Here is a 13210-nt window from a genome sequence, read left to right on the forward strand (position 1 = left end):
ATAAAGACTGATTTGGACAAATAAAGAAAAAAAGCACATAAAGAAGAAGAAAAAAAAAGCCAAAAAGCAGAAGCAAGGAACCATATGAATGCCCTAAATCAGGTTGCATCAAGCCATGAAGATCAAAAATGTAATATACTCAATATAGTGGATACGATTAACAGCCATAAATATCAAGGCATACACCCTTTTGCAGTTATATTATGGAAATACAGAGACGGGGGAAGGGAGCAGAGAGGAAAAAAGAGAAAGTGGGGCGTCCAACCTAGAAATGACAGAGGAACATAGTATTTTTAAGCCAAAGAAGTGGTTTTTATATAAGGATCAAGAGGTATAAAAGTGTGTTCCAGAGAGTTACTATAGGGGTACTTTTTGATATCATACTTGATCTCCCAACTATTGCTGTCGTATACCATTGATTAAGGAACATGCCTTATGAGAAGGATCTCCAAAGATGCTTTCCAACTACACGAGACACATCACACACACACAAACGCACACGCGTGCTTGCCCATGTGCGGGTACACACTGAAAGGCTGCCCTTCTCTTACTTCAGTACCTCAAATTAGAAGTGTGTAATCACATATCAAGCACAGAATCTCCCCATTTATGATTTTGAGGATAAAGAGTTGAAAGCAATAAAGGGCTTGGAAGACTTACTGTATTGCTTAATTTACACATTTTTTTACCTTACAGATTTGTCTTATAGACATGCTATTCACATCAATATGGTATCCATATGAACAGAGTATCAATTATTTTTGTTGTTTTTTTTTTTCAAGATTTTATGTATTTATTTGACAGAGAGAGACACAGTGAGAGAGGGAACACAAGCAGGGGGAGCAGGAGAGGGAGAAGCAGGCTTCCTGCCGAGCAGGGAGCCTGATGCGGGCAGGGCTCGATCCCAGGACCCTGGAATCATGACCTGAGTCGAAGGCAGATGCTTAAAGACTGAGCCATCCAGGCGCCCCAAGTTATATTAAGTTTTTTAAATTAAGCTACTTTCCTTTCATATACACATGTGATCTGATACAATTTTGAAAAAAAAAAAAGTTGCTGAAACCATTTGTTTCTCTCAAAAAATAAGGAAAGACAACGTTTATTAAAATTAATTGGAGTATGGGGTCTTTTTAAAGAATCTTAAATAACTGAAAACCATTAACTCAGTGTCCATATAAAAATGACCCATTAAAGAAAAAATATGAAAACATATAAGTGATGACGTGAAAATCATTTCCATAAAATGTTACAAATTTTAATGAAATATGTAAATTTTCATTTTAGTTTTAACGGAATATGTACAAACTATTAAAAGCCATTGTTATAAAATAAAATACATATAGTTATACTTACTCACGAATATATTTTGTATCTGTCCTTTTTTGTAGTACATTGAAATAAAATAGCCATATTTTTACTGATCAGGAAACAATGTATCTAATTCTACATAATAACCTATAGCTCTAAACACTATGATATAGTTCTTGAATCTTGGATTTGTATCTGTAACTCTGCTGTTCTCCAGGAGGACCTCTAAAAATGCTGGCAACATTTTAGAGGCAGTATCTTCTAATAAGCCAACAATAGGCCTTTTTCATGTAGCCACCAGTAGGTGGAGCAGACAACATAATTTATTACCCAAGAACAAGGACGGGAATGAAAGTCAGTTTATTTGGAATAAAACAAATCTGCAAATGAGATTTTCTTCAAAGGAAATGTGTCCTATATGTGTTAGATTTAGTCTGACTGGTTACTGAATCAAAATAAATAACTTTATTAAATAATCAATCTTCGCAGAAAGATAAATTAAATTTACAAATGGAAGCAATGTTTGCATTTTACTTATTCAAATCAACTAAAATTAGCTTTCTTTTCATAAAACTTTTACAGGGACAAAGATTTTTTGATGTGTTCATTTAATAAGGGCGCTAAACCCAATCCTGTTTTACAGGTGATGGGGTGCATAACAAATAGTATTTTCTGGGAAATATAATTGACTAATCCTATTATGTCTGTAGCAACAAATTAACCTTATTACTACTAGTAAATGGTGATTGATTATTTATGCAAATAAGTTACCATGTTCAGCTTTCTGATTGAAATAAACATATACAAAAGGTGCTTTAATATGACTTGAACTTTTTAATTAATAAAACCCTGAGGGGTCTATTAATTCACTCATTGCAATATTAGTTATTTACTTGTGTAATTCCTATTAGTGCTAACATATTTGCTTGCATAAAGATGAGATACTTAATATCAGTAAAAATCAGGAAAATATTTTAGAACTATTTTAAGATATACACCAGATTTGTTACTAACACTGACTTTGAAACTAGGTTATCAGTATGAGTATGTCAGTATATCAGCATAAGAGTCCTAAAATTATTAAAAATTAAATAACAACATAACTTCATTTATTACCTATATATGAATTCACAAATACAATTTTGGCTTAGAAAATTCCTTACCTTTTCTAAAGCATTCTTTGTCTGAATTAATGTTTTATCTACTCATCTAAGTGAAGCTATATTAGACTTATGAAAATTTAATATGAAAATTAATATTCTACAAACTATCATTATGTATCATTATAAATCACCCCTAAATTATTGAAATCGCCAAAAATAATTTCTAAAAAGGCTATTAGTATTATTTCCTTTAAATACATCAGCAGAACTTTTCCTATCCTGATGTACTTATAAAAATTATTTATACTTGAATATTTATTCAGTAAACTTTCCAATAACTGCATAAATTGAAAGTTAAAAGTGACTCAAGCCTTTAATAACAAATACTCAATTCATATCTGACTTCTATTTTGTACTTAAATGTGTATTTGATATAATTTGAAATCAAAACTCTTAAAACAAGCAGTGAAATTAATCTGTAAATATCTTAGTAATGTTTTAAAACCTGCAGCTTAATTTCTCACCCATAGTCAAGTCATGCTGAGAAAATCAGTACTAATACTCAAATTGAAACATGTGTCTTTCATTCTCTGAGTCTTTCTTAGGTTAGGGAAAGTAAAGATTTTTGTGAAAATAAAACAATAAATGGAATCACAAAATCATAAATACAAATGGCTGTTTATTTCAATAAGACCACCTATATAAACTGCCATTGAAAGGTGTCAAATTCCTTTCTTGTAAAAACATTTGTCTGGCATAGACTGAAATCAGAGTGAATATGCCTTGTGGTTAAGGATCATACAGTATACATTTGTACGTCCCACTCCTGGTTCAGCATGAGACAGATTGTCAGTACTCAAAGTATGTTATCTGGAATAACTGAAGACTTTTAAAGTTAAGATTTATCTTTAATCTATTTATTAATATTAGTGTTGCATATCTTTGTTGAGGTTAAGGTGAATATTGCATACTTTTGTTTAGGTAAAGATGGTTTATAATTGTGACTTATAATACCAGTTTAAAATTTAACCTTTTTATATCATAATAAAAACTAAGGAATAAAACATTTGAAATTTCCAGTACTGTCCCATTAGTAAAACTATTCCCTGGCCAAAGTCAACAGATGAGACTAAGATGATACCACTGTTCTATTTCAGTACCCCCCCCCCCCAAAAAAGTTTGCTTTGGGAATAAAAGTGTCTGCATAGGCTGTATTTTAATAAATACAAATAAAACATTTGAAATTTTCAGTAGTTTGCTTTGGGAATAAAAGTGTCTGCATAGGCTGTATTTTATCTCCAGTTATTTGTGATCAAATATGAAGATCACTATGACAAAATAAATAGACCAACTTATCAGATCCAAATGAAAATCTCTGATATATAATATTCCTTTCCAAGGAAGGGGATTTAAGAACATCATTTCCCCTCTGCTGCCCTCAGGTCTGTGAGGCCAGTTATAAAATGGGGGAGGGGATATTGGGTGAAGATCATTATAAATATTTCTAACTAATCTTCATTAATAATTAAAGCAAAGAAATGAGAAAACGAACGCTTCCAACAACTAAGACAAACAGAAGAAAATGTATAGAATCTTCATTTATCCTTTAATTATTTTTTTAAGTATTTTATTTATTTATTTGTCAGAAAGAGAGAGCACAAGCAGGCAGAGAGAGAGGGAAGAAGCAGGCTTTCCACCAAGCAGGGAGCCCAACATAGGGCTCAATCCCAGGATCCTGGAATGATGACCTGAGCCGAAAGTAGACACTTAAGTGACTTAGCCACCCAGGTGCCCCTTGATAGGTTAAATTCTAATAATAGGACTGTTATCATTTACCGGAACACTAAGGGCCAGATAGTATTTTAAATATATTATATTCAATTCTCGTAATGTTCTTTCAAATTGTAGAGCGAAACAGACAATTCCAGGTGATCTTCTGATATCTTACCCTAAGTGGGAGAGCCTGGATGCCAACTTAGCTCTGATGTCAATGCCCATACTGTTTCTACTGTCATAGCGCCTCAAAACCTATCATTCTATTGGATGCCAAGGATTTCTGGAAACAAGAGATCAGTTTAAATTTATATACATGGACATTACCAGCAGTCTGCAAGGTATAAACAAGGAAAATGGGCTAGAGCATTGACAGCTTGTATTTGTTAACACAAACACACCTAAAACACAGTGGTAGTATTAAAAACTCATTAAGATCCAGGAGTCAAGTCACATAGTCAAGTTTGTGAAATAATCTGTTAAACCAGGTGTTTAAATTTAAATTAAAATGAAATCAAAATAAAGAAATTGTTCATATAAAATATCTACCATACTCTGTGGCACATGGTAAGTATTCCATGGATATTTGCTATTCCATTATTTTTTTTAAAATTTTTTTAAGATTTTACTGATTTATTTGAAAGAGAGCATGAGTGGGGTGAGGGACAGGGGGAAAGTAGTCTCCTGCTGAGACAGCCCAATGTCGGGGGAAAGTAGTCTCCCTGCTGAGACAGCCCAATGTCGGGCTCAATCCCGGGAGTCCAGGACTATGACCTGAGCTGAAGGTGGATACCTAACCAACTGAGCCACCCAGGTGCCCCCTGCTATTCTATTATTTTTATTAGTAAAATAACTAAGTCTTTATGGACATTCTAAAATATTCCTCTATGATATCTAAATACCCTGGATAAAAGAGAATTAACAAATGTTTCTGTTAAATCTGATTTCACCACTTAAAAAATCATTTTTGCTGTTACACTACCCATCATATAAGTAAAAACAGCGCAATTAGACCTCAGAATAAGAAGATTCAAAGTATAAAAGGGATTCAGAGTTATCAAAATAAATAACTGTACCCAGTAATTACTATCAGGTTTAAAGAATTAAAGGATATATTATACCTCCCTTAGTTTCATCAAAATTAAAATTATAAATAACTAAAGTTTAAAAAAAAAAGAACTCCTGATGTGATTCTACACCTAGAAAAATGTAGCCCACCAATTATATAATTAGATTTTTTACACAATTATGAATTTATAACTGAAACAAAAAAAAACCTCGACTTTTTATTTATTTTAAATTTTTTTTTGTTAAAAGATTTTATTTATTTATTTGATAGAGAGAGACACGAGAGAGGGAATATAAGCAGGGTGAGTGGGAGAGGGAAAAGCAGACTCCCCACTGAGCAGGGAGCCCATCGGGTCCATCTCAGGACCTTGAGATCATAACCCAAGCCGAAGGCAGATGCTTAACACTGAGCCACCCAGGTGCCCCTGACTTTCTATTTCTTAAATTATCTTTATTGCCTAAGTATTTGGAATCTAAAGACCTCCATTTGAGTAGCAGACCTATTATTATTAGTTTTGTGTCTATAAATCAGTACCGTAATTTTCTCTCTCAGTTTTCTTGTCTGTTAAATGGAAATAACTCAGCTATACAAATACTAAGTAAACACTAAGATAGTTATCAGTATTGAAAGTGTTGTTAATTAGCCTATCAAATAGAGCCAGAAGTGCAGTTCTCTGTCCTAAACGTGCATGGCCAGTCCAGTACTTAACGTTTTTGAATTTGGATGCCTCGAAGCATGACACTTAGTCTCAGATAACACCCTCCACAACCCTCCACCACAGAACTGGACTTGACTTGCCCAAGTCTGAGACATCTGAATGTGTGACTCCAGCTGGAACTTTAAGACTGAACTTGAAAGTCTATGAGAAAGAATAAAACCCTACAAATTGCTAGTTTCCTGCCTGAGGCTCAATTAACAAAACATACTTCAACCCCTAAATTCATGTTGCTTTTTTTTTTAAGATTTTATTTATTTATTTGACAGAGATCACAAGTAGGCAGAGAGGCAGGCAGAGACAGAGAGGCGGGGAAGCAGGCTTCCTGCTGAGCAGAGAGCCCCATGCGGGGCTGGATCCCAGGACCCTAGGATCATGACCTGAGCTGAAGGCAGAGGCTTTAACCCACTGAACCACCCAGGCGCCCCATTCATGTTGCTTTTTAACCATATTTCTTTGTGAGCAGAATATTCTACAGGCCAATGTATTTTTTCTCAGCAACTAGCAACTACGGCACAATCTGATTTACCATTTGTAAGAAAATCATTCTAAGTATTCCCAATTCCACATTTGTATCTCAGTAAGAAGATGCAATTGCTGAAGCAGGTTTGTTCAAAGCTTTACTTGAAAACGTGCATCAAAATTTAGAAAGGGCACAAGAATGGCTCTAATCTCAACATTAGCTCAAGTAAAAGAGAAAACCTGAAAGCGACCTCAGTTTAATAACTCTTAGTTCTTGATCAATTCGCGAAACAACAATAAGCCACTCAGAATGGGTTTCAAAAGCTAGGTTATGCCCTTCGTGTTGTGTTATCACAGTGGCAGATCACACTGCTGACTTGGACCTTTCTGCCGGCGTCCCAGCCGCTGCCTCTGTGGAGCTGCTGTCGCAGACGAGTCATGGTGCCTGCGCGCACCTACACAGAAGCACGAAATTGAACTCGAAGTAGTGTCTTTGTGATATCTTCTCAACAAGTCATGTCCCATTCAGCCTGCTACTTTATCTCTGTCAGGCTAGGGGCCCAAGTGGTTTACGGGAGCTGTCAGGGACAGGTAGACCAACCTGCTTTGTGCTGAGGAGGTAATGCATCTTTCGGGCTTGGTAATCTCTTTCCTTCTCTTCCCTTTCGAGGTCGGCCCTCTTCTCTTCTCTCTCTCTCATCTCTGCAAACTCCTCCAGTGCCTCCCTGCATCAAAACAATCTGCAGTTATTTATGATACTAAAAATCTGCTAACATTTTCCTTCTTCCACTGATGATAATCAAGTGAGTTTTTGAGGCTACCATCACCCACATCCATCAAAATCAGTGGTGTAATCGATCTTACCTGCACATTTCTCTGAATCTTTGCAATCTTTGAAAAGCATTTAAGTGATTTTTCAGTGGTCAAAATTTTTAAATCAAATATCTACACATTATAACTAATTCAACAGCTGAGGAAATATATCAAGTGCTAAGGAAGTAAACAACTACATTGCCATTTTCTTTGGTTGAAGATTAGCTATTTTGGACATACCTAAATATCCCAAGAAAATGTCTGAGCTACTGATTTCCTTTAAATTTTGATTTCATGTTTACAAATCTCTAATCATTTATTTTGTATACTAATGGGCTAATTTTGAAAATGTGATGGGTTTTATATATATACTTAATTTAAATTTACTCCAGTTAATAGTTCAAATAATACATGTATTATCCTGCACTTGAAAGGTGATTTTGTTCAGAGATAATTAAAATAAAAGCTAAGCTAGGTGAATAAGTTCATGGCTTTCTAGGTATAATAAATTCTATTAAAATAATGAAAATTTCATCATTTGAGTGTATATATCTAAGAAATTTAAACAAAAACAAACTTGTAAAACATACCCTGCAAAAAAACGCCTGTAAACAGAATAAGATATTATCAAATATGGAAAAAATAAATCTTTTATTTTCACAGAACAAATTTAATTATTCATGTTAAAATAATGTTTTGAAATTATACATTATTCTTTTTCAAAAACAGATAATGTAACTTAGCGTCCAGTTCTTTAAGTAAAATTTTAAGTAAATCATCGAGCATTTACCCTAAAGATATCAAGGGAAAGTAGAGGGAAAGATTCCAAAAATAAAAAAAAAAGATTCTCATTTCTACTTCAATGTCTAGAAATATTTTTGTTGCAATTCTCTGTTAAAGGCTACTAATACAATACTTCATACAAGGTTACTTATGAAACACACTGACGTTTAAAAATCACCATGCTATGCTATTGCAGCAGAGCAATTTTTTTCAACATAAGATTAAATTGCAAAATAAATGAATTACTTGGAGTGGCATGGCCCTCATTTTGCCACCCTTCTCTTGAAAATTGCTTATTAATATGAAAAAAGGAGTCAGAAAATAGCCTGTTTTACTTTATGCATAGTATTTTGGGGGCTTCTGCACCCACAGAGCTGGGCTAGCTGCACATTTAGATTGTGTTGGCAAGCTGGTACAATGACCTTTCTGACCTGCATCTCAAGGCTATTATTAATCGCTAAGTAACCTGGTAAAGCCAAACAAATTTGTTTCCATTGAAAGGATCTCTATCTGTGTCTGAGAATTTGTTCTGTACCAAACAAACCTCATTAACTGTGTCCATTTTTGACAAAGAACCAGGAGTTAGAAGGATTGGTGACCTTTCTTTGTCCTTAAGGTACAAATTTCAAGGCAGGTACATATGAATAAATGAGAATTTTTACCAGGAAAAATAACAATCACATGTTACATAAAAAACTGAATACATTATTAATTTTCATCTTTACTTTTAATATTATGTAAAAAATGTTTTTCTATAATTCCTCTCATAAGTCTTAAAGATAATTTAAAATAACCAATGAACTGCCTCTATAAGGATAATTACTCAGATATGCATGTATCCAATTTTATGTCATTCCAAAGATAAGCACAGTAATTTTCCAAGCAATCACAAAAATAAAAAAAAATACATCTACAAAGATGTTTGTGCCCTATAAATAATTTAATGAATAAGAAGAGACCTTACATAAGAAAGAAAAAAGTATCCAATATAATTGCCCACACACATGAACAGGTAAACTGCAAAGAAGTAATATGGCTTGGATACAAAATCAAAAGTGTAAATTATTTGATGTAGTAAAAACAGCCCATCTTCTGGATATGGAAATGTAAACTAAAAACAGAGTGTAATCAGGGAGCTTGACAAGGAAAGCAAAAACTGAAAGATAAGTAAAAGAATGTCAGTTTCCAGTATATAAAGAAAACACACCGTAAACCCAGAAGGAACTGAGAAGCCCTAAAAATAAATCCAAAAAAATTTGACAAAACATTAGAAAAATTAATCTGTGGTAATCTCAAAACACAGAAGTAATTAATTAAATAAATTTATACAATTTTTGAAAAAAGCCAATCTTATGTTCCTGATTTATTGCCATACTTGAGAGTGTACAGATATATTGAACATCACAATTATATTCATGTCAAATACTCTTTGTTTAATGACCAAGTAGGAAGAGCTGAATAAATTTTTATCCCTGATATACAAGTTTTTGTTACATCAATAGCAATGAAGAGATGTTTCACTGTTAAGGATGCAATAAAAAATTATGATCCCATTAAGGATTAAATGATGGAAACTGTTCGAACTAGGTTTCTTTATAAAATTATAAAAATTATCGATTTTTTATCTAGGGAATTTTTTTAAATGCAGTACTTCTAAAACAGTTAAAATTTTTCCCAAATAATTCCAGGTTGTTTTCAATATATTTTTTCATTTCAGGCATATATACTGTCTTACTTCTATCCTTGTAACACGATCCAGTGATATATATGGGATAGTTACTAATTACCTTATTTTACAAATATGGTAACACATGAAGAGATGAAATGATGCATTCTGAATAACAAATCAGTTAATGGCAGAAATGGAATTAGGATCCTTAGATTTACAGTTTCTCTAATTGCAGATCAGGCTGTAGTCATCCTGATACAAGAAATATTATGCAGAAGATATTTTTTATTGAATGAACCGCATACATTTTTTATTATGATCCTGTTTTCTACTATATAGCTAAAGAAACCTGGGTAAGTCTCAGGTCTTCCTGTATCACTTTTCATACATATAAATTATCTGGTGATACTAGTTTAAAAATAAAGGTAAAAATTACCAAAACTTTTGTAAAGTCTTTCATATTCAATATAGTTTGCTAATGTTAATGATATTTATAACGTTAAAATATTTACATATTCTAATTATAACAGCAATAATAAAACTAAAAATAGCTACAATACAGTGGAATGATTCACAGCATGAACTCTGAAATGACACCTGGTTATAAACTCTCTGCTGTGGCTACTTACTAGCTGATTAATATCTGAGTCTCAATATCCTCGTCTATAAAATATAAATATATTAGTATCAGTGTCTTCTTCATCAAGCTATTGTGAGGAACAAATACATTAATCAACATGAAGTACTCAGAGTGGGGCTGCCACACAGGTAGGCCCTACACAGGTGTTAGCTATATACTGAATTTTCACTCTAAGCCATGTTCTAGACTACTTCCTTTATCAACTCAACTGGATACCAATCTTTTATACTTTCTCAACTCCCTCAACAATCTCTTCTTTTCTCTCTTTTGATCAATGTGCAATTTGTGGATAAAATCCATGAAGCAAAGTATGGAATCTGGTTTTCTAAGAGGCAGAGAGGCATGGCTGGTGGGAAACATGAAAGGGAAGAGAGCCATGCAAGTAAATGTTCCTTTTTTCCATCACTGCTGCGAGATCTCCTTGCAAACCCGTGTGGCTAATGGAGAATGCAGTGCAGACCTGGTGTACCTTGTTGAGTCACTATGGGACTCCATAGGAAGTGGTGGCCGCGGCAGCAGGAGCTTACCGTAACACATTCCTCCCCTCCCTACAGGACCAATGCATGAGTAGCCGTGGGAGAAAATGAGCTGCCCGGTCTCAGGCTTTGTCACATTCTCCCTCCAGCCTGCGTCCAGCGACTGGTGATTGAGGGAATACATAGGCCCAGAGCCTTTGTCTCACTTTGGGTCCACTCTGAAGACCCATCCAAATCCTAGGCCTCCAGTGACTGGCTAAAACTTCTGATGGGAGTCAACTTCTCTACCACCTTACTGATGTTATTCCCCAAAGGCCCCCCACAATACAGTCCTGCACCAAACCATTGCATTCAGAGTCTGTTTCAATCTCTGACACTTCGCTCCCACTTTTCCTCATCCTCACTGCCCTGAACAGTAATATAAAGTATTATAAGTTTAATAAAGTATTATCAGCTTAACAAATGAAGTATTACCAGTTTTATCCTACACTTACATTTTATTTCCAAGAGGTTCCTGCCTAAAACATACACATTACCACTTTTAATCCTTTTACAATCCAGTAAGGAAGTATTATCACTCCCATTTTATAGATTAGGAAATGAGAGTCACCGAGGTTAAACCTCTGTCCAAACTCCCAAACTAGAAGGTGAGAGTTAGAATTTGAATACAGGTCTCACACCAAAATTCATCCCTTTATGCAAAATACTATACTCATATCACACATTTTGCCCAAATCCAATTGAACAACATAAGTTTGAACTTGCACAGGTCCACTTATACGCAGATTTTTTTCAACAAATACATTACAATACGACAAATGTATTTTCCCCTCTTTTATATAATTTTCTTAGTAACATTTTCTTTTCTGGGCATCTGGGTCACACAATCAGTTCAGTGTGTGACTCTTGGTTTCCACCCAAGTCTAATTTCAGGGGTCCTGGGTTGAGCCCAGCATCCAGCTCTTGGGTTCAGCAGGGAGTCTGCTTGGGTTTCTTTCTCCCTCTTCCTCTGCCCCTTCGCCCTGCACTCACTCTCTCTCTCTCTCACTGAAATAAATAAATAAATCTTTTGAAAAAATAACACTTTCTTTTCTCTAGTTTACTTTATTCTAGAATACAGAATACACATGGATACAAATGTGTGTTAATCAACTGTTTATGTTATTGGTAAGGCTACCAGTCAATAGCAGGGTATTGGTAGTTAAGTTTAGAGGGAGTCAAAACTTAAATGTATATTTTCAGCTATACAGGGAGTCGGTGCCCCTAACTCCCACATCGTTCAAGGGTCAACTATATTTTGCCATTGTTTGATTTTCTTATGCATTTCAAAATAAGACACTAAAAAATTTTATAATTTTTATCTTCTCATCTTTGTAGGTGCAGAGCCCAAGAACAAAAATCTCTATTCTTTTCTCTAAAAAGGTTTCATATGTGTCACCTGGGAGGCTCAGACGGTTAAGCAGCTGCCTTCAGCTCACATCATGCTCCCAGGGTTCTGGGATCGAGGCCCACATCAGGCTCCCTGCTCAGCCAGCAGTCTGTTTCTCTCTCTGCCTGCCACTCTCCCTGCTTGTGCTCTCTCTTTCTCTGATAAATAAATAAAATCTTTAAAAAAATAAAAAGTCTTCATAGATCACTTCAATGATCACTAATCTCTTGCTGTTTCCACTCTCAAAATCCTCTTTTATATGTCTGTTACATTCTACAATATATTATAGCTGCATACACGCACAACTTCCTGCCTTCTGCCCACCAAGTCCTGACTGAGGTCCTGAAGGTCAGGATTACAGTTTATTCATTAATGTGTCCCTCCCAAAGTATTTGGTCTAATATCTGGTATAAACTAAGTGCTACTATTCTTTTTAACTATTTCGCAGTTGACTAGTCTTACAATTCATCCCTTCTGATGGTTTAATTAAAAGAGATAAGAAGCCACATTGAGAAAGCCTCTCTTGGGAAGGAGGGAAGAACCAGGATTCTGGCTCTTTACCTATAAAGTGGTTCTCAAAGTGTGGTCTCTGGAAAACAGCATCAGTTTCATTTGGGAAGTGCTGGAAATGCAAATCTCAGGCTCCACCCCAGACCAACTCAGAAATCCTGGTGGGTGGGACCCTGGGGCACTCTCTTGCCTGCTGAAGTTTGAGAAGCATAGTCTGCAGCAATGAAAATTATCAGTTCTGGTGAGGAATTAAGATGATTCAATTCTACTCACTAATATGACATCATAAAGAGATACCTTACAGTCAGTTAGGAATTTTAATATGAGTATCATGATATAAGCTAAAGCACTGAGAAATACTACAAAGGAGATATGATATGTACCCAATATTTTCATAGAAATCATAATTTTGGCAGAGAAATAAAAAAACAGAGATTGTTTTAAAATTATAAATGACCAA

General features: G+C 34.7%; 1 protein-coding gene across 1 annotated transcript in view; it reads right to left on the reverse strand.

Moving 5' to 3' along the window:
* Positions 1–13210, reverse strand: part of SPATA17 (spermatogenesis associated 17) — a gene marked incomplete at its 5' end in the record, with an annotated part of 182122 nt that overhangs the window by 103130 nt on the left and 65782 nt on the right. The window contains one exon of the mRNA XM_080823976.1: positions 7032–7155. Within this exon, the coding sequence (XP_080680102.1) occupies positions 7032–7155 (124 nt within the window). The remainder of the gene's footprint in view (positions 1–7031; positions 7156–13210) is intronic.

The sequence above is a fragment of the Martes martes genome (genome assembly GCF_963455335.1).
Source record: "Martes martes genome assembly, chromosome: 15".
NCBI classification, from domain to species: domain Eukaryota; kingdom Metazoa; phylum Chordata; class Mammalia; order Carnivora; family Mustelidae; genus Martes; species Martes martes.